At 37.9% G+C, this 27,500-nt stretch overlaps 1 protein-coding gene across 1 annotated transcript; it reads right to left on the reverse strand.

The window, feature by feature from the left end:
- Positions 1-21,165: 21,165 nt before the first annotated feature.
- LOC132191942 (cytochrome P450 81E8-like) lies at positions 21,166-23,260 on the reverse strand. Its single transcript, XM_059607079.1, has 2 exons — positions 22,273-23,260; positions 21,166-21,795 (listed from the first exon to the last, which is right to left on the reverse strand). Exons 1-2 carry the CDS (start codon positions 23,161-23,163, stop codon positions 21,184-21,186), a joined length of 1,503 nt encoding a protein of 500 aa, XP_059463062.1. The 5' UTR covers positions 23,164-23,260; the 3' UTR covers positions 21,166-21,183.
- Between the last annotated feature and the right edge of the window lie 4,240 nt (positions 23,261-27,500).

Here is a 27,500-nt window from a genome sequence, read left to right on the forward strand (position 1 = left end):
TATATATATGTTCTATTGTTTTTTTATAAAACAATTGAATCATTCGATGAATCCATCTCTATTACAAATCACAACGAATATCCAATTGAGATCAAATCATCCATTGTATCCGTAAATCACAATGGATATAAGTCTCAATCAAATCATTCGATGTATCCGTTGGATGAAACACAACGAATATCCAACATTTTCACGATTTATAAACAACAATCAATCACAATTTTGTCACACAATTGAACTGAAACGAACATACATTACATTAAACGACGGATTTGTATGAACGAAACATAAAAATATAAAACTAATCAATGGTGAGGCTTCATCTTCAACCTTAGTTGAAGAATTAGCCTCTCATGACAAAAGAAATCATAAAGAAACTAAATTACTTCATTAAAATTAAAAACTTACAAAAGAATTCGAGTTCCAAGCTACAAAAACCCAGAAAACACGGAAAGCGACCAAGAACGGCGCCCCCAACGCGTCTTCGTCTGATCCCCCTCAATTGTGAGGCTTAGAGGTCTATTTATAGGGCTTAGGAGAGTCCTAGAAGCCCTAGTAATCCTAGGAATTTCGGAGATTTAAGTCCAAGCCCAATTAGGTTAAAGAAAACCTAAGCCCAAATCGGAATAGGATTCGCCCAGAATTGCGGTCCTATCTTGCGGCATGATTTTGGCCTTGCGGCGCTCCGAATTGGGAAAATTATATTTCACAATGAATTGTATAAGTTTGAGTTATCTTTCGAATGCCGCTTGAATCACCTCAATCGGATATCTGAGCTGAAAGTTATGGCAAAAATACCGAGACGTATTCAGAATCCAATTTTGCATCCAATCCGATTTGACTTCAAATTGAGAAATTTCGAATTAATCCTTTCATTTATTTGATTAAACTTTAACCATGATTGGTTAAGCTTAACCATATCTTCTAGATCTTCCCAATTTGCCCTTTAGCTTGGAATTTTTCCAGAAACGCTTTATTTTCTTCCAAAAGCCTATAAAACAAAGAAAATACAAAAAGCAAGTAAAATGGCCTAATTAACCAAAACTAAAGGATTAAAACATGCAAGTTAAGGGCTGAAAACATGAATATTCTAGCACTTATCACATGCTCATACAACCGACAAACTATTATGCTCAAAATGTTGTTCGATGTTTTACAAAAATATAGTTTAAATCGTTCAATGAATCCACCCATTTTTACAAATCACAAGGAATATCCGATTGAAATTAAATCATCCAATGTATCCGTTTGATTAATGAATCACAATGGATATCTGATTTCAATCGAATGATTTGATGTATCCGAAGGATGAAACACATCAAATATCCAACTCCAACACATAATAGTTCATAGCATTCAATTAAAAGAGATGAATTAACCAATTGAATGGAAAACTACAACATTCTTATTCAAAGTCAGAATTGTATGAACGAAATACGAGAATATATGAGTTTGTCAATGACAAAGCTTCATCTTCAACCTTAGTTGAAGGATTTAGCCTCTCATGACTAAACGCAACATCATGAATTCAATTGAAAGCATAAAATTAATCACACTTACAAAAGAACGCAAAATAGGAACCCAAAAACTGTGAAAATTCAACAATAGTCAAAGAACGGTGCCTCCAATCCCTTTTTACAAAAAAAAAATGTGTTATTTATAATCTAAACTAGGGTTTCGGCTCTGCCAAGTCAGCGCGGGTGCGCTCTAGGTGCGCTTGAGCACACTCGGGATTTCATCAAATCTTTTGCGGTGCAGGCGTGCGCCTGTGTGCCTTGCATGGGCTCGAGCGCAATGCGCTCTTGCGCAGAACTATGGGCTTGGTCGTTCTTCTAGAGGACTTCAACTTCTTTGCAATTTCCACTATCAAACCGCAGTTTTCTCTCAATGACCTGCAAAACAGTAAAACACTAAAACTACCAAAAAAACATCAGAAAATAACAAAGCTAAGAGCTTAGCAAATACAAGTTAAGGGGCCCAAATATGCAATATTTGGCACTCATCAACGTGTGTATGGTCTTGATAGTTTGTTTATGGGATGGATAATCAAGTTATGTGTTGTTACCTCCTTTGGTTTGGTTTAGTGCAACAATGGTCATTGGTTAAGTGTTCTACGACCTAGCACTTTGGTTTGGGTGGTTTGCAATATTTTTTTAAAATATGTCTATGTGAGTTTTAAACCTTGTGTTTAGGGTTTTGTCATTGAATGGCCAAAGGGGGAGATTGTTAGGTTTTAATTTGGCCTCATTCGATGAAATTCTCTATAATTTTTTGTTGTTTAAAACTTTGGGAAGTAAGGGTTAAGTTTTCAAGGGTTTTGGAAGTGTTCCCTATTTTCCCGTTAAAAGCCTCATCAGGATGGGCTCGTGACGGCACTTGACCAAGTGCTTTCTGTTTTCCTGTCACGAACCCCGTCAGGACAAGCATGTAACAGGACTAAACTTAAAAGTTAATGTTTTCCCATCAGGAACTGCATGAGGACAGAGGCATGTGATGGAAAGTTACCATTTACTCGTCAGAAGGTTCGTCCGAACGGGCATGTAATGGGAGGCTACTGTTTCCTTGTTAAAAGTCACATCAGGATGGGCATGTAATCGTTAGGACAGGAATCTAATGGGACCAATGTTGGACTCCCTACTTCCTTGTCAGATGGAGCGTCAGGACAAGAAATGTAATGGGGATGAGACATTTGTTCTTCCTTTCATGACGACACTCCTTTCCCATTAAGAAGTGGATTTTTCAGATCTAAAAATATATGAAGTTTTGTTCATCCCATCTGAGCCAGAAATGAGTCCCGTTAGGACGTGAAGATTAAAATGTCTTCCCCATAAAAGGATTTTCCTATCACTATTCATTGCAGGCTTTTTGGGAGAAGTTTCTTTGTGTAACTCTCAAAAGTTCTTTTCGAGCTGTGCATCTCGAGAGTTGTTTGTTCAAGAGAGGACATGATAAAGCTTCGAGCTGTCCTTTGCTTTTGATTGTTTTGGTTGTTCGCTTTTCATTCTTCAACACAAAGATTGTTGTTTGGTTATGTTAAGTGCCAAAATATTCATATTTTAGCCTTTAACCTACATTTGTTAATCCTTTAGTTTTGGTGAATTTCTGCCCTTTTAGCTCTTTTATGTGCTTTCTATGTTTTTGTAGGCTTTTGGAAGAAAAGGAAGCAATTTCGGAAGTTTTGGGCTTAAAGAGTTATTTTGGGGAAAATTGGAGGCTCTGGTAGTCCGATCGATCGCAATGGAGTTGCGATCAAGCGCACTACAGGCATGGACCAAGACGAGCACAAGGTGTGCGCTCGTGTGCACAAGCAGCAGCCTCGATCGCACCTGCGATCGAGCGCCCAGCACAGAGGATCGATTGCACACGGTCTGCGATCGAGCGCACCCGTGCGTGAGGAGCAAGAGAGCCGCCAGCCTTGTTTTGGAAATTATTTCTTTTAGGGTTTTGAAGCCTATGTGAACTAGGGCTCAAACCCTATGTTTTTTAGGGTTTCTAGAGTATTCCTAAGGTTTATAAATAGATCCTTAAACCTCTAGAATAGGGACAATTTCCAAGGAGAAGAATTGGAGCTCTTCAAGTTCAAGTTCGGGTTTATTCTTTTCCTTTCTATTTTATTTTATGAAGATGTTTAACATCAAACTCATGTGTAACTAATTTACTTAGTAGGGCTAGATTGAAGCCCTAATTATGTTTATTTAATATTCAATATTGGCGCCTTTGTGATGATCATGTTGTGATATTTAACTTGATTAATTCCTGTTTTCATGAATGCCTCATATGTGTCTGCCCGATCAACATATGCATGTGGTATGGACTAGTTAGCTAAATCAATTTGGATGACCAAGTCCTAGATTTAATAAGAGTAACAAAAGAAATCCACGCTGGGTTCTTGGGTTAATCAACATGGAGAACCGAGAGTAGACACCCATGCCCTAGGCTTCATGTGTTTGTCGATTTCCACAAATTCATGCTTTCTTAAAGAACAACTTAGTAAACGCCCATGCTAAATCCTTTAAGAAAGAAAAGAATTAGAGTAGACACCCATGCCTAATTCGTTGCTTAGGGAAATCAATAGCTTAAGGAGTAGACACCCATACCCTTAGGTTGACAAACATTAAGTATGCATAACATGATCAAAGCATTGGCATATTGTTATATTATCTAAATATAATTAGTGGTGGTTATCAAAGCCCTGCCTTTTATTATTATCAACTCAAAATCAATCTTTGTTTTGTTTTACTTACGGAATTTATTTTAAGCAAAATTTAGCAATCCTCGTGGGAATGATCCCGTACTTGCACCATATATTACTATGTTGACCTTGTGCACTTGAGGGTAAAATGTACAATTATTTGCCTATTAATTTAGGTAAATATTTGCACAACAAGTTTTTGGCGCCGTTGCCGGGGATTGCGGCAAATTTTGTTTAGAATTATTTTCCTTTATCTTTGTTATTTTAATTTTAAATTTTAAATTTTAAATTCAGTTTTTATCAAAAATCAAAAATATTTTCCGTTTTTCTTATTTTTCTGTTTTCTATTTTGGTTTCAAATTGCGGCACTTGCATTCTGTTACTGTGATCGAGCACAGTGCGATCGAGCGCAATTCCAGGGAGCATCCGGACAGCAGAACTGAAGCTGCTTTGACTGCAAAGACAATTCAACTTATGCAAGGTCGTCGATCTCAAGACTCAACCATCCTTCCACTCGATCCCGAAATTAAGCGGACAATTCGACAAAGGACTAGAGACAACTCCGATACAGAAGAAGAGGAAGAAGTTGAGAAAACAATGGAAGATTTGCAAGAGAACCCACCACTAGTGCCAAGACCACTAGAGGCGAATCCACCACCTGCGCGCAAACCGATGAAACAGGCTGTCATCCCGAAAAAACCTTAACCAGCCATCATGCATAGCCTATCAACTGGAGGTGGAAGGAAATTATTATATATCCCCACAGATACTCAATGCATTGACTCACTTCAGGGGCACAGCTACTGAGGATCCTAACTTGCATCTTAAGGAATCCTTTGATCTATGCAAGCTTCAGCACATACATGGCCTAACTCCGGAGAGACTCAGGTTAGTCCTCTTTCCTTTCTCTTTGAAAGATAATGCTAAACTGTGGTATAATTCTTTGCTTGCAAATTCCATCCATACTTAGGAAGAATTAGCCACTAAATTCCTAAAGAAGTTTTTCCCAGCTCAAAAGACAAGGCAGCTTAAAAGGGAACTTCAAACGTTCCAACAAAGAGATGGAGATCTTTTCTTCAAGGCTTGGGACCACTTCAATGCTTTGCTTCTGAAGTGCCCACATCACAACATCCCTCAAGATGATCAGGTACAAATTTTTTATGAAGGGTTAGATGACACTAACAAAGGGATGATTGATTCAGCTTGTAGAGGAGCACTTATGGAAAAGAGTAGTGAAGAAGCCATGACGCTCTTCGAAACACTAAGTGAGCACTCCCAGCAATTCTGCTCCAAAGGGAAGCGAGGAGTAAAAAGTAAAGGCATGTATGAAGTGAACCCAAATGGTGGATCTCCAAATCAGATGGCTGTTGTGGAAAGAAAGCTAGATATGATTGTCAAAGCCTTGACTGCTCAGAACATCTCACCTATTCAACAAGACACACAATTCCAGGTATGTGCCATATGTTCTGATTTTGATCACACCACTGAGACTTGTCCTTTATCTCCATTTGTAGATCAAGAAGAGGCAAATTATGTTGGACAAACCAATTACCCTCCCAAGAACAATCCATACTCCAACACCAACAATCCAAGGTGGCGCAACCAACCCAACTTCTCATGGAGTAACAATCGGAATGCTCTAAACCCTCAAGGGCAGTAGAAGAGTCCCCAACAAGCAGTCCAACCAGTTCAGGAGCTAAAGAAGAATGACCTGGAGAGTCTTGTACAACAATTTGTGATTGTGCAACAACAAACCAATGCCAACCATGATCAGTCTATTCAAATGACCGAGCAAGCTATTCAAAGATTGGAAATACAAATGGGGCAAATGGCTAAGGAGCTGAGTGAAAGAAAGCAGGGTGAATTTCCATCTCAAACAATACCCAATCTAGGGGGTCACCAGCAACTGAAAGCAGTCACAATTCTCAGAAATGGCAAGGTCATAGGAACTAAAGAGATAGCTCAAGCATCTCTAGATGAAGTCTCAACATCCAAGGTAAGTAAAATAGAGAAGGTGAATACACCACCATTCCCTCAAAGGTTAGTAAAGCCAAAGTAAAAAAAAAAAAAAAAACTTACAGACATTTTTGAGACCTTGAGGAAAGTAGAGATTAACATTCCTTTATTAAATGCAATTAAACAGATTCCCTCATATGCAAAATTTTTAAAGGATTGTTGCACTAATAAAAGGAAGTTTCAGGACCATGAGACAGTGGCCTTAACAGAGACGGTAAGTGCAATATTGTTAAGAAAACTACCACCAAAGCTAAAAGATCCAGGTAGTTTACCATTCCTTTCAGGATAGGAGACCATCTTTTTGAGCATGCATTACTGGATCTAGGAGACAGGGTTAATTTGCTACCATACACTGTATATGAGACACTGGGTTTGGGGGAACTTCAACCAACCTCTATCACCTTGCAATTGGCAGACAGAAGCATCAAAAGACCAAGAAGTATACTTGAGAATGTTTTGGTAAAGGTAGGTAACTTTATTTTACCTACTGATTTTATTGTATTGGATGTGGAAGAATCCCCTATGCCATCACCTTTACCTATTATCTTAGGAAGACCCTTTTTGAGAACTGTTGATACTACAATAGGTGTGAAAAACGGTATTGTGAGTATGAAGGTGAATGGTGAGATGATAGAGTTTAAAATATTCGATGCATTGAAACTACCTCAAGATGATTTAGAATGTTTTGGTGTTTGTATGATCCAAGGTATTATTGAGCCAGTTTTGCAGGACCAACATAATGATCCATTGAAGGCTACCCTCACTCACAATGTCCCAAGGCAGAACATTAAGCCAAATTATAAAGATGTTACTGAGGACATCATTGAAGCCGAGCACCCCATTGAAACCTTTCCACCATATCCAAGTGCTAAGAGGAAGCTGCAGCTGCATGAACTTGAAGAATTGAGGTATGAAGCAGATGGGGATACCAAGCTCCACAAGAAAAGACCCAAGGCTTATCATGACAAGAAGTGTGTCTAGAAGGAGTTTTATGTGGGACAGAAAGTGTTGACCTATAATTTAAAATTAAGTCATGTCCCTGGTAAGTGTAAGCCCAGATGGTTTGGCCCTTGTATTGTCACCCAAGTTCCCCCTCATGGAGCTTTGGAGGTTCACAATTCAGAAAATAATCAGACATTCAAGTCTGTCCAAAATGCAGCACCACCAAGAGCACTTGAGCCACAGTCAGTGGAGTTCAAGTGCATCTCCCCAGAATAGTAGTAGCACTGAAAGCTACTAGTAGAAGTGTTTGAGCAATACAGGAGCTCGAAGAGCATCTACTCAGATCAGTGGTACTAAGGCCACTGAAGGCGATACAAATCTCTATCCTTTGATTTCCTTTCCTAATTTTTTTTTACTTTTCCTAACTTTGTGTAGTACTTTTAGTGTTCTTACTTATATTTTGTGTCTGTTTTGTTTCTTTATTTCAGTAAGTTGCTGTTCATTTTGCATTTTTATAAAAAAAATTTTTTTAAAAAAAAAAGGTGCGTTTTACCTTCCTTGCATTCGAGCGCACCACCACCACACACTCACACCGCTGCACGAGTGCGATCGAGTGCACCTTGCGCGCGATCGAGCGCACTCGGGCAGAGGATCACGTGACTTATTTTAGGTCACTTTCCCCATTCTTCCCTCACTTCTTCCCTGCGCCGTACACCCCCCAACACTCAACCTTCACTCCACCATCACTGCCCATCACCAAGCTCACCTCCACCGGCCACCACTCACTACCACCGCACCTCCACGACACCCTGCACCCTTCGGCCACCACTCTCCTCCACACAGCACTCACACCCATTCCCCCCATCAACCATCTCCATCCCATTTTTGCCCATTCACGATTTTCCCAATTTTTTTTTTCTTTAAGGCAATCTGTGGGCGTTTTTCCACACACACTTGCCTCTGGGGTTGGTTTTCCTTGTTTTGCAGGAGGTTGGGCCATTTTTTTGCTATGGTTTTGCAATCTCGCTTGTGACACCGCACACCAAGTGTTCGAGGAAATTCCTGACCCAAGCTACATCATGCCTAGAGCTTACGCTTAATCCTTGTTCTCACAAATATCTACCTAAATTTAATAGGCAAATAATTGGATGTTTTACCCTCAAGTGAACGATGTCAATATAATAGTATAGTGTGCAAATACAGGGTCATTCCCACGAGGATTGCTAAATTTTGTCTAAAATTAAATTCCAAGAGTAAAACAAAACAAAGATTGGTTTTTGATTTGATGATAATAAAAAGGTAGGGATTTGATATCCGCCACTAATTATATTTAGATAATATGTCAATATGACAATGCTTTGATCATGTTATGAATATCTAATGTTTGTCAACCTAAGGGTATGGGTATATACTCCTTAAGCTAGATGCGCTCGAGCGTACTGACTGACGCTCGATCCCACTTCCCAAAAATGCACTTTTTCCAATTTCTTTGCATCTTTCACAATAATACCGCAGTTTTCCCTTATCAACCTGCAAAACACAAAAACACCAAATTAACACAAACATCAAAAAATAATAAAGCTAATGACTTAGCAAATGCAAATTAAGGGGCCTAAATATACAATATTTGACACTCAACGGAGCACTCGGGTAAAGGAAAAAAAAATAAAAAAAGTTCCAATCCGGACAGCTGATCGCCGAATGTTGCACATTTAAGTCCCTTAACTCGCATATGTTAATTTCTTAACATTGTTATTTGTTTTTTTTAAAATTTTATTTTTATTTATTTATTTATTTTTTGTTTCAGAGCTTTGAATGAAAGATGCGAGAATTCCATTGAAAATTAGGACAAAAGCACATTTTGGGAGCATCTTGAAGGCCTGGGATCGAGCACGCAGCATTTGGTCTCGAGCGCACCTACGCTTGAGCGCCCCAGCACTTAGGCTCGAACACACCCGCGGTCGAGCGCATATCAACCTAGGCTCGAGCACACGTCCCTTGGGCTCGAGCGCACAGGGCTTCTAGAATGTGCCAGCAATCCTTTTACAACTTGGATTACGTTTTCAGTCTCGCACTTGGTGATGCAGATTGCAGAAGACAGATTCTGGTACTGCACTCGATCCTGCGATTGAGTGCATGATCAAGCACACAGGTCCCTGGAAGTGCGATCGATTGCCCGCGTGCTTGCGATCAAGCGCACTCGGGGAGTCATTATGTTATTTTCGCATTTTACTTACTTGAACCGACTTTATTTCATTGTTTTATTAGGGTTAGGGTTTTGGGAATCTTTATTTCATTATTTTAGTAGGTTTAGGGTTTTGGGGTATTTATGTAATATTTTATTAGGTTTAGGGTTTTGGGAGTATTTATGTCATATTTTATTAGGTTTAGGGTTTTAGGCTATAAATATATGTTTATAGCCTCCAGAGAAAGGAGTTGTTGTTTATTATTGATTTTGATTGATGGCAATACTCAGAGTTGAGTTTATTCCTCTCTTTTCCTTCAAAACCTAGAGAGTAATTAGCTTCTATCAAGAAAATTTTTTAGATCATTGATAAAATCAAGACCTAGAAATACATGTCTGCTGCTTTATTGATGTTCTACATTGCAGCCCACTAAGTCACGTTGCATGAGTTGGTATCATAGACCAAGTTACTTTCAATGAATGGAGAGGGGTAACCGTCTGCCACACATGAACGAAGTGAACGTGCACACCGAGGCAGCCGTAAGGAACAGTCGGTGATTCATTTGCGGCACATGGAGGAGAGGTTTGGTGGTCTAACCGGGCGGAAGAAGGGGCGTGCGCGCACCCAACACGGGGTCCCTACTGATCACTTAGCCGACATGGATGGTCTGAACGTTCGTCATCATTAACCAAGACCGTGGTACTCAGGGGTGGAAGAAAAATTTATCGCTGAATTTCAGCAACACATGGAGGATCTAGAAACCTACCGGAATATCCAGCCTGTGTGATCACAAAGAGGGTGGATCTAGAAACCCGTTTGCGGAGCACCTAACTCGCGGATCTCAGCACCGTTTGCAAGCTCATGCCCATCGGCGGGTGAACAGGTTCAAACTTGAATTACTGGAAGTCCAAGGTTGCTTGCAACTCGAAGAGTTCATGGTAACAAAAAAATCAAAAAAAGTCAATGTTAAGTGCCAAAATATTCATATTTTAGCACTTAACTTATTTTTGTTAATTCCTCAAGATTTGTTAGTTTGTGCTATTTTATTCATTTTATGTGTTTTCTATGTTTTTGTAGGCTTTTGGAAGAAAAGGAAGCAATTCTGGAAACTTCGAGCATTAAAGATCAAATTTGGGAAAGCTAAAGGTTCTGATAGTGCGATCAATCGCAGGAGACCTGCGCTCGAGCGCACTACCAGAGAGGTTCAGATAAGCGAGCAAGGCGTGCGCTCGTGCGCACAAGAGGAGACTAGATCGCAGACGTACGATCGAGCGCACACGGGCCACGATTGATCACACCCGAGCGCTGGAGAAAAGACAGCTGCGGCCAGACTTCTTTTTCCTTCCAAATTAGGGTTTTCCAAGTCCTAGTTGCACTAGGACTAAACCCTACAATTTTACTAGGTTTTTAGGATTTCTAGAGTATTCCTAAGGCTATAAATAGATCTCTAATTAAAAACAACTCTTGGGGAGAGGAATTGGAGGCTACTTCAAGGAGTCATTTTTGGTTCTTTCTTTCCCTTTTCTTTTTAGTTTTATTTTAATTATTTGTAACTAATTCATTAGTAGGGCTAGATTGAAGCCCTAATCATGTTTCTTTAATATTTCAATATTGGCGCCTTTGTGATAATCATATTATAATGCTTAACTTGATTAATTCCTGTTTTATTGAATTCCTCATGTGTGTGACTGGCCATTATATGCATGTGATATAGTTTAGTTATTTAAGTTAATTTAGATAATCGAGTCCTGGGCTTAATAGAGTAACAAAAGAATTTCTCACAGGTTTGGGTTAATCAACATGGAAAACCGGGAGTAGACACCCATGCCTAGGTTCCATGTGTTTGTCGATTTCCACATATTTATGCTTTCTTAAACAACAACTTAGTAGACACTCATGCTAAATCCTTTAATAAAGAAAAGAATTAGAGTAGACACATATGCCTAATTCGTTGCTTAGGGAGATCAATAGCTTAAGGAGTAGATATCCATACCTTTAGGTTGGCAAACATTATGTATTCATAATATGATTAGAACACTGGCATATTGTTATATTATTTGAGCATGATTAGTGGTGGATATCAAAGCCCTATCTTTTTAATATATCAATATCAATTTAGTGACAACTTTGATATTTTAATCAATTCTAAGGAAAATCAACAATCCTCGTGGGAACGATCTCGTACTTGCTGCACTATACTACTGTTTTGATCTTGTGCACTTGCGAGTTAAAATGTACCAAATATTATCTATTAATTTAGGCAATATTTGGCACAACAGTCAATAATAAAAAATAAAAAATAAAAAATAAAAAGAGATGTTTAGGGAAGCAAAGATTGAAGTGGAGGGTCCATGACAAAGCCAATTTGACCTTTATTCGCCAACCTCAACTCCATCTATCCAATCTATATATGGAGGAGCAAGTTGAACCTATTGATGAGGAATTCCAAAATTCTGAGATCCCTAATGAAGAGTTCGAGCATGAAGATGTTGAAGATCCTTTACAAGGGCTTGTGGATTTGGATTCCCCACCAATCTATGATGACGATGTCAATGAGGAGGATCCAATTGAAAGACCTTTTCCAACTGATCTAGAGGAAGAGTATGACGAAGATGGGTTTTCTCCCATGTTTGACTGCCTCTACCCTGAAGAAGATGACCCATTGGAAGGGGAAGAACCCAGAGATGACATCGCGGATTATGAAGAGGTTGATGAAGACCTTTCAGGTGAAGTGCCTAATTTTAATGATGAAGAGGTTGATTATGTTGATTTCCTTGGGGTTGAAGATATTTTAAATTCTCCTAACAATGATTATGGTGAGTTTTATGCGGATGAGGAAAATTATATGATCACAAGGGAAACAATGGCTGACCCATTCTTGAGTATTTTCATGACATATGGAAGAGAAAAAGGAACGAGAGAAGTACGGCAAATCCGAAGAATTGTCAAGTGGTGTGTGGGGCATTGCCGACAAACATCAAGGTATGTCGATGATGAGAAGCGTCACGCTTATTTTGGGGTGTTGCATTGTCTTGATCTTAAGGAAGGGCGAGTGGAATGAGTGGACTGGGCATCCAAAGGACTGTGGAAAGAATCGGCTGAAGTCAAGGGCGAATTCTCTCCAACAAGGGGAGAATGATGCAAATTGCAGAAGACAAATTCTGATATTGTGCTCGATCCTGTGATCGAGCGCACACGGGGAGTCATTATATTATTTTAATTACTTAAACCAACTTTATGTCATTGTTTTATTAGGGTTAGGGTTTTGGGGAGTCTTTATTTTGTAATTTTATCAGGTTTAGGGTTTTGGGGCTATTTATGTCATATTTTATTTGGTTTAGGGTTTTGGACTATAAATATATGCTTATAGCCTCCAGAGAAAGGAGTTGTTGTTTATTATTGATTTTGATTGATGAGAATACTCAGAGTTGATGTAACCCTATCCAAGTACAATGGTTTGATTGTATTTAAATTTATAGATTTTCAATTTATGCGTAATGGTTGTATAATTATAGGAATTGCTACAATTCGATTTTGTTCTTAATGTTTAAATGCAATTGTTCTTAAATTCCAAAATCAATATTTGTGAAATTCTTATCTTGTCTTAGAAAGTCTTTTACTTTTATTGAACTCAAATTATTCTTATATTTTGTGATTATGGGGATGATGATTATACAACAGTTTCAATTGACATAGAATCAAGAGGGTTAGATAGGCCATACCTAAGGAAGACGGGTCATACCGTATCTTAGTGGTTAGGTTGACGATCCGTGCCAACCAAAGATGGGTTATAATATTTCTTTAATAAGATATTTTCTTGTTTATTTATAACATGCATATAATGAATTTCTTGATTAAATATGATTAGCCATTGTTGTGCGGATAGAGGTGAAGTCAATACCCTACTCTCTCTCTTATATTTCAATTCTCTTTTATTTTCATGCACTTTAGTTACAAAACAACTCAATCATTTCTTAAATTAAGTTACTTTTAATCTTCATAAACTTGATAACAATTCCTAACAGTCCTTGAGGTTCGACACCCTCAATATAGCCCTATCCTACTAGGTTCGTACTATTGCGAGTGGTATTTTATTATTGATATATTTTGGTATACAAAAGACCACATCAACAGCCAATAGGCCCGTCCGGATGGACATGTCATATACGATTTCCAGCAGCGCCGAAACCCTAATTGAGGGTTATAAATAGCATATTTTTCTAGGGAAACACACCAAGGGGGCGCCGTTCAGTGTAATTTTTGAATTTTTGGCATCTTGTAGCTCTGAACACGTATTCCCTTTGTAAGTTTATAATCTTTGATGAATTCAGTTAGTTTTAATTTGATTTTTATAGTCATGAGAGGCTAAACCTTCAACTAAGGTTGAAGATGAAGCCTCACCATTGATTAGCAGTCACATCCTCATTGTAATGTTTGTACAATTCTGATGTTTAATTGATTTGATGTTCTATTTCAATTCAGTTATTTGATTAAACTCTTTTAATTGATTGTTTCGACTATTATTGTGTAAACGTCGGATATCCGGTGTGTTTCATCCAACGGATACATTGAATAATTCAATTTAAATTGGATATCCATTGCGATTCGTCAATCAAACGGATACATTGGATGATTTTATTTAAGTTGGGTATTCTTTGTGATTTGTATAATGGTTGGATTCATTGACTGTTTCAATGGGGTTTTTTTTTTTTTTTTTTATGAAAAGTAGAACATACAAAGGTTTTATCGTCCTTCGGATAAATGAAAAAAAACATGAGAATGTGTTGCCTTATTTGATGAGTGTGAATTTTGAAGCCTTAGTATTTTTGTCATTTGATTAAGATAATTTCATAGTTTATGTTTGCAAGAAAAATCACACAACTTTTGGAACTAGGTTAAAATTCAATCGATTTAGATAGAAGTTTATTTACACGAGCACAATTCCCTATGGATTCGACGTCACACTTGAAAATCTATATTGCAAACAACTCGTGCACTTGCGAGTAACAATTAAAACTCACAACAAGTTTTTGGCATCGTTTCCGGGGAATTGTTTTAAATTGTGAAAATAATTTTTTTTTTTTTATTCTAGATTGATTTTACTTTTCCACTAGTTTAGTTTGAATTGTTCAGATCATTATAGTACACATCATTACCCAAGTCATATCATTACCCAATTTGATCGATTGTGATATGATCAAATCATCAATCGAACTCTATATATTATGTATTATCCTTGTGCACTAATCCGATCGATCATGATGAGAACGAAGGATTGATCGAACATCTGATCAATCCTAGTGCATTAGTTTGATCGATCTTGATACAATCAAACTTGACACAATTGAAGGTTTGATTGAACATCCGATTAATCCTAGTGCGTTAGTTTGATCGATCGTGATACAATCAAATGATCAGTTGAACTTAATACGATTGTTGGTTCAATCGATCATAGTGCATATATTAGTCTGATCGATTGAACTATAAGGGTTTTTTTATTATCTTTGTGCATTAGTCTGATCAATTGTTATATGATTAAATGATCGACCAAACTCTTTGAATTTTGAATTATCCTTGTGCATTAGTCTGATTGATCGTAATAATATTGAATTATCGATATTGAAATTGATGAATTTTCGATCGATCGTCCAATTGATCATAGTATTAGTAGTACAATAAGTCATGATAAGATCGAAGGACCGATCAAAATATTTAAATTGAATAGTCACCTAGTGCATTAGTCCGATCGATCTCAAGTCACCAACTAATTGATTGTGATGATCTCTTTAACATTGATTGAGAAAATTTCTTTAGCGTCCTCCCATTAGAAGAAAGGTTAAGCCACACATCCATGTGTCCCAAAGAAATCATGATCTTTTCTATGATCGATCGAACTTGACACAATTGATCCTATTACAATAGATCGATTAATCTTGATAAGATCAATCGATAAAACTCTATACATTTTAGGACGAACAAGATTGAACTCCACAATATCAAACTCTTTAGTCAATAAAAATATCATCCAAATCTATACATGAAATTTAAAAATAAAAAAATCTAAAAATATATACACACATATCTACAACTTTATATATATATATATATAATCTATAAATAATTAATTTTTTTACAATAGGTTTTCTTTTTTACAAAAAAAATAAAAAATAAAAAATTATAGGTTAATATGATTTTTTTTAGTAAGCTGAAAAAAAAAAAAAAAAGAAAAAAAGAAAAAAAGAAAAAACTATTAGCATCGACAGTTTGATATCGACGCTGTAGGTTTATATCAGCGTCGACAGTTAGATATGAAATGATACTGTCTTTGTCCAAAAAATATGCGGGATCTAGTGGCGCAGTTTCTTAAATTTTCGCACAAAACATTTTTAATCTCCCGCGCCCTTTTCTTCAGTTTTCGCGTCCCTTAAACACCCCCTTTTTGCTGTATAACAAGAGAGAGAGAGAGAGAGGGAGAAAGAGACAGAGAGGGAGAGAACCTTGGGTGGCAGAGATGGGGACTGGGCAACACCAACTCCTACCCTGGTTCTACATCCCTCTTTGCCCTTTGTTTTCGTTCTAGCATTCCACATAGAAAGAGAGGCAGAGAGAGAGAGAGAGAGATGATCCTGAGAGAGAGGGGAAGCGATAAGAGAGAACTAGATGCGAAAGTGAGGGACTGAGGTAGTGAAGAGCGAGAGGTGCAATTTTTGGAGTGGGTCCTCGGAGTAGTGGGCTAGCGACGCCATGGGTGATGGAGAAACGCCAACACAGGCAGCTTCCAAGCTCAAAAAACGTGTGGATGGGTTATTTCTACGATTATTGGTTGATTTGGGTTTGATTTGTTTTAATTATTGAAATTGAATTTCGAAATTGTTGAGTGATGGGTTGGATTTTCGATTTGTGGTGTTTTGCTGCGTGTTCATAACCAAAACAAGCAGAAAATCAAAAAATGAGCAAGGAGGAAAGATTAGCATTAGGGTCCGTTTGTTTCGGCGTAAAATATTTTCAAAAAAGTCATTTTACAGGAATATATTTTATTATGAAAACATTTTCCGACATTTGGGGTGCATGGAAAATCACAAATATTTTTTATATTTCCATTTATTCATATTAATCTATAAAATGTAATTTTTATTTACAACATAAAAATACCAATATACAATAATTTTAAAAATAAAATATAAAAATACCCACCTAGGATTTGACTTGGACCTCGCCGGGACCTGCCCGGTACTTCACCGAAACTCGCCTGAGACCTGACTAGGACCGGACCGAACCTATCCGGGACTTGACTGGCACACTCCCGAGACCTGCCCGAGACTCGCCTGGGACCTTCCCGGGATTTGACTTGGACCTACTCGGGACCTGCTCGGGACTAGACTAGGACTCGCCCAGGATTTGACCGGACTTTCTCGGGACCCGCCCGTGACTTGACTGGGACTCGATCGGGAGTTGCCCGAGACTTGACCTGGACCTGCTGGGGACATGCCCAAACCTGCTCTGGACTTGATAGGGACTCACCCCGATTTGACCGGAACCCTACCGGACTTGCCTGGGACCCTGCCGGGACCTGCTCGAGACCCGCCCTGCATTTTACCGAGACTCGACCGAGACTTACCTCACACTCACCAGCGACCTTCTTGGGACCCGCTCGGGACTTGTACGGGACACACCCGGGACTTTCCTGGTCAAGTCCCGGGCAGGTCCGGTTGGTTCCAAGGCAAGTCCCGGTCAAGTCCTGGGCAGATCCCGACGAGATTCCTGGCGGGTCCTAGGCAGGTCCCGACGGGGTACCAGGCAGGTCCGGTTGAGTCCCGGTCAAGCAAGTCTCAGCGGGGTCCCTGGCACATCCAGTCCAGTCCCAAGTGGGTCCCTGTCAGGTCCCAGTGGGTTCTCGGGCAAGTCTGGTCGGGTCCCGGTCAAGTCCCGGGCGAGTCCCGATCAAGTCCCAACTGGGTCTCGGGCAAGTCACAGCGATGTCCCAAGCAAGACCCGGTCGAGTCTCGGGCAAGTCCGAGCGGGTCCCAGCGGGGTCCCGAGCATGTCAAGTCAAGTCCTGGGTGGGTCCCGTGCAAGTCTCAAGTGGGTCCTGGGCGAGTTCCGGTCAATTTCGGGCAGGAGCAAGTCCCGGAGAGGTCCCAGGCGGGTCCTGGTTAACCATTTTCCTTAAATTAAAGAAGAATTTTTGGTCAAAGGAAAAATATTTTTCGTTGAATATTATTTTATGTCGCGCCAAACACCCGAAAATATGTAAAACATTTTCTGTAAATTATTTTACGGCGAAACAAACGGAGCCTTAGTGAGGGAAGGAAGGGAAGACCAAGGGAAGCTCTTTTTATTAATTTTTTTTCATAAGTTTGGCTTTCATTTGAGAATGAGAATCTGGAAATGAGGGATTCAGATGCTCCTCAGTCTTCTCTCTCTTCCTCTTTTTCTTTGTTTTGCCTTGATATTTGTTCTTCCTTGTCAATGAGTCTAAAACTACGAGTGGATAATTAAGAATCTGCTAAAGCTTTTAACATCATGTAGTTTTGCTTCGTTTGCTTTATTTAGAAAGACTACAATTACATATAATCAATATGTAACTAGAAAAGCAAGAGAGGAAAAAAACCCTAGCAGAGCACAAGAGGCGGCCCCGCACAGCAGGGGAGGGGGAGATCTCCCCCCCCCCCCCCCCTTCCCTGATTCGTTTCTGCCCCTCTCTTCCCTGATCCTTCCCCCCTTCCTACCCCGATTTGTCTTTCTTTTCTGTTTGTTTTTCTTTTTGCTAGTTTTTTTCCTTTTTCTTGCTAGGTGTTTGTTTTGGCACACTTTGTGGGTGACGCTCTTGGGGGATTCACTCAAACTTCCCCCCTAGTTTTTTGAGTGCGCCACCGATCTCCTCCACGCCGCTTTGCCATCCATAATCCTCTGCAGGGCCTTTTAACACGTCCTCCATCGCGTCGAGCTTCCAACACCTCCTTCGTTTCGATGTCCGGTAAGCACGCGACCGGCTTTTCTTCTGGCTACCGACTTCCGCCTAGTGTGCTCCTTTTTTTTTTTTTTTTTTTCGGGTTGTTTTGCTTTTCCTTGTATTTTTGTTATATTGTGTTGTACTGTCTTGCTGCTTTCTTGTTGTTTTTTCCATGTTCGCCTATTTTGCTTGTATTTCATGTTGCTTGTAATAAGGCTATGTCCTCTCTTGATCTGCTCGCCTTATGATTTGGTCCAGACCCTTGGGATTGTGGATGTGAACGGTTTTCTGGCCTTTGGGTCGAGGAGGATGAGTGTCGGCATGGGGTTTTTTCTAATCCCAGGATCGAGGAATAAGAGTTACATATGCATTGAATTGTCTGCCTAGAGTAGATCTTCTGTTACAACTGAAAATTAGTCATAGGTTAGCGGATGTTTTGCGTCATAATTTGGACTTAAATATAAGACCTGTTTATTATTGCCCTCTATGATGTGTAATCTTTTAGCTTCGGCTTGGATCTTTTAGCTTCAGCTTGGATCTTGATTGTAAGAGCTTTTATGCTCTTGACTTTTCTATGAATGAGATCAAATTGATTTTTCAAAAAAAAAAAAAAACAAAATAAAAAAAGACTACCATTACTCTTTTTAAATTATCACCTTGTTACAAAGTGAGATCCTCCATTTTCCTTGTTAAAAGTATTAAAGTTGTTATTAAAATTAATTAATTTTATTAAATATAAGTGTCTACGTCTCTATTTATATTGTCTGAACTTTTACGTTTCCTGATGTCTTCTGGATTTCAATGCCAATATTCTTTTAATTTGTTTGATAGTAGTACTGATTGAGTTGTCTCTAGACCATATTATCACTTTGAGCTATATATGTGGACCTTATTAAATATTTTGTGAACAAAATCTGGCAATAAGTTGAAGCAAAATTATTTTTATTCATAGATTTTGTAACTTGATTTGGTCAATATGTGCTATTAATCTTCAATGGGCTACCTCTCACTACAAAACCTAACATACATAGAGATGATATTCCTCCCAACATTGTTAGTGGAGCGTTGAGCGTTGAATATCTTCTACAACTCTTAGTTAGAGGGTTTTTTTTTTTTTTTTTTACATTATATCTTCTTATTTTGTAATGTTATTTTAAGAGTTATATATATGCGTCTTCGTATGAATTTATATATTAACTTTATATTATAAATAATTTTTTTACATATGCTATACATATTGAATTTTTTATGTTATCAGAACAACACCTATCATAGGGAATTAAGCATGTGCCTTCCCAATTAATTAATGACAAATGTTTTTAATTATTTAATACTGTAAATGGAAAATCAATAATGCTTTACAGCATTTCTTTTTTTATTAATTTGGTCGAACTCTTTCTAGTTGTTTCTCCAACTAGAAAGAGCAATCATGTTTGTTTTGGTTTTATTTTTGAGATATAAGATGCTCACATATCTTTATTTCCTTTTCAGAACAATTTCTAGCCTCATCCACCAGGATACTACTCGATAGCATGATAAAGAATCCAACCAATCTCCTTGAGCATTCCAAAGTCTATCAACTTCCGCTGAAGTAACAGCAACATCTTTGTGATTATCATATAGCTTTTATTCTTTATATATTGAAATGAATACATTGGCTGAAATCATTCGACCACTTTCAAATATATTTTACTTTCTTTCACATACTCATCCAAGAAAATTATTTTATTTTTGTTACTTGTTAGGGCATTAGGCGTGATAAAGTGAACGTTAATGGTGAACCATCCGCGTCCACTTTTTTCTTGACGCTGATGGTCCAATATCAGCGTCCACTTTTCTATGAAAGTTATAATTGAGATCTTTAGTGTTTATCGAAAATATTATTAGCGTCCACATTTGTGGACGTTGTTGGGTCACAATCAGCGTCGACTTTAGGAGTCGACGCTGATGAGCTTCAGTTAACCATTAGCATCGAACCAATTGTGTTGACATTACCAGCGTCGACATGTCGCCGCTGTTGATCAACAACGTCCACTATTGCACTTTTAGCATCCAAAAAAAGTCGATGATAAAAGTTAAACTTTTTTGTAGTGCTATAAACGTAATGGCCACATTGGAAAAACAAAAAATTTTCTGGAAGTACATTAATATTGTGAATTTAAAAATTAGAGGTAGAATAAAAATGTGAACAACTTCGGGGACTAAACTATAATTTCCACTTTTTCTTTCCATATCTGGTTTGAGGAAAATGAATGAAAATTAAGGGCATATTAATTGAATCTAATACACTTTCTAAGAAAATTCGAAATGCATTTTTAAAACAGGGAGGAATAATATTTTTGTCCAAACAAATTTAATAAAATGACTCATTTTGCATGCATATAATTTCTAGAATTTCTTAACTTGAATTTACACCCATTTATTAACATGATAAATATAAACAATTTTTTGTTGAGTTGAATTTTGAATTTCTGATGGACTTGATTAATTTGGTTTGCCTCCTCGGCCTTAGAAAAAAAAAAAAAAAAAAGTAGAAAATGAAATAATTTTTTTACCAAATACTCTCTTATAATTTCGTAAACAAAGCTTCCAATTGTATCCAGTACAACTTATTAACCAGTACAAGCAAAGAGATCCAAATGTAAATGAATACAACAATTCAATGTACATATGGCAGTGTCTTTATTAATTAATATGAAGCTTACTAAGTAATGAACACATACCTAAAATATTTTTCAACGCTATCCACTCAAAACTCTAGGACTTTTTTTCTTTCTTTCTTTCTTTATTCTATAAAAAAAAAAATCTAAGACATTCTTTTTTCCTTTTTTTTCTATTATAAAAAAAAATTAAAAAAAAAAAACACTCTAGGACAATGTTAATTCAAACAAAATCTACTCAGAAAAGAGGTTATTCATAATGGGACGTGTCTTACACATGGCCTCCAATGCCACAGCTTTGGGCATGCTGGCTCCATTGCCTTCAGTCATGTCTACTTCTTTCTCGCCAACCCTCTCCCACTCAAAACATTGAATCAATGACCCCAAAGCCAACCCCATTGTCCGTTGGGCGAGTCCTGCCCCAGGACATGCCCTCCTCCCCAACCCAAATGGCAACAACTTGTGCGAATCAGCCTCGCCACGCTCAAATCTCTCAGGTTTAAAACTGGTTGCGTCATCCCACACCTTGGGGTCTCTATGTATGGCCCATGCATTCACCAATAACATCGTATTACGTGGAACATCATATCCTCCCACGGTGCAATCATCAGAGGACATGTGGGGTACTAGCAGTGGAACCGCCGGGTACAATCGAAGGGTTTCGGAGATTATGCTTTGAAGGTAATGTAGTTTAGACACATCTGGTTCGTCTAACAAATTCTCCTTCCCAACTTGACTGTCCAACTCAGCTCTAGCTTTCTTCAATACCTCAGGATGGTTAAGCAAATTGGACATGGCCCACTCTAATGTCACAGCTGATGTGTCCGTCCCGGCAAGTAGCAAGACCTGCTCCATATCAATTAATTAGTACAAGAGTTTGAAAGTAAAAAATGCACTGATTATTGGGAGCACGTAGAATTGAGCAAGATTTTATGAAAACACTTCATAAGATGTTGAACTCATTCAATGTCACTGCTGACACTCTGTACTAGCTAGCTAGACATGCACACATGCAAGTTGTATGCATCAGGCCACGTTTCCCACTAGCGATTGGATGACGGGCCATATCTATTTTCGCATAGTCCGTATATCTATTTTGTCGACTTGTTATACCATAATAATAATAATAATAATAAAATCTAAAAAATGAAACTATTTAATATATTACAACTTTTATTAGAAATTCATTTATAAATTGTTTTTTTATCATTTATAATAATTAAAAGAATTAATAAAGTAAGCAAAACTATTAACAATAAGCTGTCACATTAATATATAAAAAAAAATGGTAATAATTGACACCATTTATCTTGGAAGACTTACCATGATAAGGCCTTTGATAATCTGGTCCGTATAGTATTCCGGCTGTGATTTCTGCAAATAAAGTAGATGGTGGATCATAGTGTTTCCCTCTTCGTTACCCTTCTTCTCATCAATAAGGCCTTGCAAGAAGGCATCCATCCTCTTAGCAAGCCTCATCAGCCTCTTCTCTAAACCACCGTGATCAATCCACCGCATCATGGGCACGAATTCTTGAAGATTCGACGCCCCTCCATTTGCGAAAGCCTCTCTCATTATCTCCCTAAACTGCCTTGCCTTTTCCTCGTCATTCACGTCCTCCCCGTATCCGTAGTACCGCTTCCCAGCCACCATTCTCATTATGATGTTAAAGGTGAACTCCGAGAACATTGATTTCAGCTCCACCTTGGTGAAATCTTGGGACGAGTTGCGTCCGAGTTTGCGCAGCAAGCGTTTGATCTCGTCCCTTCGGATGCCCAGGAACATGTTGAGGCGGGTGGTTGAGAAGATCTCGAGGGCGCAGATGCGGCGAAGGTTGCGCCAGTGATCGCCGTAGGGGGCTGCTATCACGGTGGTCAGGTTGTAGCCGAGAATCTTGCCGATGAGGGTGGGAGGACGGTTGGCTAAGACGATGTCGTTCTTGGTGAAGCATTCCTCGACTGCGGATGGGGACGATATGATAACCACCAGTCGGGAACCAAATCGGAGGGAGAAAATCTGGCCGTATTTTTGCGAGAGGCTGTGGAAAGTCCGGTGGAGGGGCTTTTTGACGAGATGAAGATGACCCAGAATTGGGAGAGAAGGTGGGCTGGGAGGGAGGTGTTTGGGTGTTGTTGTTTGAAGATGGATGATGAGCTTGAAAGCAACAGCGAGGACGAGAAGAGAGAGGGATGAGTATAACAACATGGTTTCCATGTTTGTGAAAATGTCTGTGAAGAAGATGTGGTGTATATGTGGGATAAGGGGCCTTGCCACACAGCTCTATATATATGGAGAGAAATCCATCCTTTGACGTAACAGCTTATATCATATTGAGGATTGTCACGTAGACTTGTATTACCAGTTTTCGGGTGAAGATAAATAGCACGCCGGCGTGCATAGAATTTGATTCCTCGCCTATAAGAATCTTCTGTTTCTTTTTTGGTGCAATGCGCACGTGGCTTTTCTATATATATACCAGTTTTCGTAAATAAATACTAGACATAATTTATGAGAAATGTTACTTTACAACTTGAGAGAACTAGGATTTCTTAAGAGCTAAAGTATTAATAAAAGGTTAAATGTAATTCTAAATGGGATTAGTCCTAATTTTTTAGCACAACAATACATATATATTAACTTAGTGAAAAGCAAATTTGAAAATACAAGTTTGTATGCTGATAATTATAGATGTAAAATAAAATGGTTATACAGAAATTTCTGTATAAAGAACATACAGAAAATAAAAAAAAATTAAAGCGTTTATTCAAAAGAGAAAGATGACTTGATGCGGAATTATCACGTGAGACAATTGACGGCTCACGTCAGTGAGTGCGTATGCTCTTTCCTCATTGAATACGAGACCAGTTTGTGATCACATATATGTCTATGTTTAGTCAAGGAAAACGATGGGGATAGATTCAAAATAATAATTATTTGCATGAATGGTCAGCGATTTGAGTAAAAATTCTTTGCGCAGGCAATTCTTTCCATCTCTTCTCAACCTTTTTTTTTTTTTTTTTAGGTTGATTTGACACCATTAATACTCAACTTAACTAAATAAATTTGAACTTTATTCAAAAAATTTCAACCAACCTAATAAAAAACATTAAATAAAAATTTAAAAAATCTAGAAAATTAAAAAATAAAAAATAAAAAATATATATATTTAGAGGTGGTGGCCGGACCACCTCTAAGAATCTCAGGTGGCTGATCTACCCCCTGTAACGACGCTGATGGGAAAATTAATTAACTGGTAATTGACCTCATGGTTTGTCTCTCAGCCCTATTTCTCACGGGACTAGACTCAAGGATCATAACCTCTCCTATTCGAGAGAATCCAGCGGAAGACTTTTAAACTATAGAGACAAAAAGTAACAACTATATTCCACACATACAATCACCAGAGTAACGATAAGCATCATAATATAAATAGGTCATCAAATGTACTGGTCAAAGACCGATCATCACAAAATAAGTTACAGAACCAAATCATTGTCTTAAAATAATATAAGATCAAATCCTAAGTTTAAGCAATGCCAAAGAGATCATAATCTCGATCATTGCCTTCCGCGTGGTCCCTTTATCATCCCACATAGATATCAGTCAAACAGGGTCCATGTCTTCAAAGCTACCCGGATCAAGTCCGGAGCAATCACCCAAGTTGGGTCCATAGGCATCCTCCTCTAGGCTAGCTATACCGCACAATTATTTATAGTGGGGGGGAAACATAAAAGTAAGGGAGTAAATCTAAAGACTTAATGAAGATTAATGCATACAATGCCCATGCCATTTTAGTGGTGAACTCCTTTTGATAAAGAATGCAATAGTTTATTCATGACAGTTATTTATAGATGATATAGATATAATACATGCTTATAATCATGAGTAACAGTGATAGTTCAATAGTATGGTTTACCTGATATTTTATTCTTTCTCAACATGGTTGACGCTGTCCCGAGAGACCATTAATGCAACACTGATGCCCCAGATATTGTACGCTACTGTACATAACACTAGTGGTGTAACATCCCCAGCCCTTTAAGGCTGAGTTTGCCACTTTTCTTCTTTTACAACAAAAGTTTTGCAAAGATCTATAAGGTTTATCAGAGTACTTGATTTAAAATGATACGATCAATATATAAAACATTCTTCAAGAGATTTTATTACAAGCGAAATTAGAAAACATTAAACATTAATTGCAGAAAATCATATTATTATTACAATAACTGATATGAAAAGACTGTGAAAGTTAATAATTATTTCCGCCCCCATTCCGGCCTCCTATTCCAGCATCCTTTCTACCTGAAAACAAGAAATAAACTAAATGAGCCCAAAGGGGCCCAACAAGTAAAATTCACAACCATAAATAGTTTTACTCCTTGTTCTCAGTTTTGAAAAATCGTTTTCACAAATAAATATACATCCAGCCATAATAATACATGTATGTGTGGTTGCATCTCCCATAGCATATACATACTATTACATCTAGTGATAAATCATCGTCATAAATCATCATTGTATATCATCGTTGTAAATTATCATAGTATATCATCGTTGAAATTATATTATCATTTTCTCATATTAGGGCCCATGTACACTATTACCCCTGTGTACGAGGGTTGCGGGTCCTTGTGACCATGGGACTGAACTGTGGCCTCAGCCATGCCCGACCGTCAATTAACTCTTGGTGCACTCAACGGTCTGTTGATGGAATACCACCTTCTTGCATAGCCTCCTTCGGTGGTTTCGCCTCCATCCGAGTATCGGTACTGAACTCCTCTCATCTTTACTTATCTTGGGACCAAAAATACTCTCCTCCATATATGTGCCCTCATTTCATAAACATTTAACTCATTTCTTGTACTTTTCTTTGTACTTCTTTTGATTCATCTTAGGGCAACATGTAGAAGGGTTTATCATCATTCTTCTTTCTTATAATCATTATTTCTCAACTTTCTTTTCTCGAAAATTGAAACTTTTCCAAATATAAACTTGTTGTACTTAGAAAGCATTTAAAGAAATAGAAACTTTCTAAATAATTCTTTTAGAAATCCTTCATGAATGCAACATATCTCCATGACAGGTAAATAAAATAGTCATTTACAGTTTGATACAAGAATGTATAAATAGCATGACATGAAGTAATTTTAGAAGGGGTAGTGAATTTACTTACTTCTAGACGGAAGCTAAAAGTGGTCTGAAGGAATCTAGTTACTCTAATCTGACTAACACCACTAGTATATCTTTTGAAACTAATTTCTCAAGTTCGTTTTCTCTCGTGTTCTTTCTTTCTTGCAACGCTTTGTCTCACCCTTTCTCTCTCTGTTTCGTGTACACACTTTCAGAAAGAAGAAAGACCGAGTAGAAAATGGAAGAAGGTAGAATATGTGGAAGAGAAGGGAGAGGAGTGGTGAAATTTGTGAAGGGGAAGAGCTCTATTTATAGGAAAAAAATCAAATACTATTCTACCTTCCATTTTACTATTCCATCTACCAATACTATTATACCTACATTTATCCATCTATAATTCTACCCTCATTTTACTATTCCATCTACAAATACTATTATACCAACATTTATCCATCTACAATTCTACCCTCATTTTACTATTTCATCTACCAACATTATTATACCTACTTTTACCCAACTACAATTCTACCCTCCTTCTACCAATACAATTCTTCTTACCATTTACTATCCTACTATTTCACCAATTACCATTCTCTAATTATCATTCTCTATAACACCATAAATTTCCCAAAAAAATCATTGGCTAAAATTGATATTAAAAATAACATCAACATCAAAATAATCTATTTAAATAACTTTGAAAATTCTGGGGCGCTACAAGTGGCACGACAGATTCCGACCTCGGGTGGCCCACACCACTAATGATGTCCGTCCTTTTGTGAGCGCCCATTAAGGCTGTGCCGGTCACAAAACAACCATTGGATCTAAGGCCCATATATCAACACACACATTTGACCATAAAGTTAATATGTATAGTAAGCCTATGGCCGTTATCCCGAGCGTACTGGTGTACCATGGCATACAATACAATTAATCTTGTTCGTATTTTACATGTATGTTTTTGCAAGTCTCGCTTTCGTTATCATGTTAAGTACAAAGTTTTTCACAAATACTAGAGTTCAAGTGCAGCAGAAAATATGTTTTCGTGAGAGTTGCAAAGATACATGTTTTAATACATAAAATAGATGTGCAAATGTGGGAAAATAAATTGCGAGCATTATGTACGTTCAAACTTACCTGGGTCGATTAAATCTTCCAACAAGTTCGGGTTCTCCAAATCAGTGAAAAATCCCCCCCTCCAATTCGTTCTACGTTCACTGAAACAACCCTAGGCTTGAAAATAGGGGTTGTTGGGTGTTTGGCCGAAAAGGCCATTCCCTGAACAACCCTGGGCGAGCGCTCTGAAAAGTGTCCAAATATTCATATTTTAGTCCTTAAATTATATTTGTTAATTCCATAGTTTTGTTAGTTTGTGCCATGTTAGTTCTTTTATGTGTTTTCTATGTTTTTGTAGGCTTTCG

This window comes from Corylus avellana, chromosome ca9 (assembly GCF_901000735.1).
Source record: "Corylus avellana chromosome ca9, CavTom2PMs-1.0".
In the NCBI taxonomy this organism is placed as follows: domain Eukaryota; kingdom Viridiplantae; phylum Streptophyta; class Magnoliopsida; order Fagales; family Betulaceae; genus Corylus; species Corylus avellana.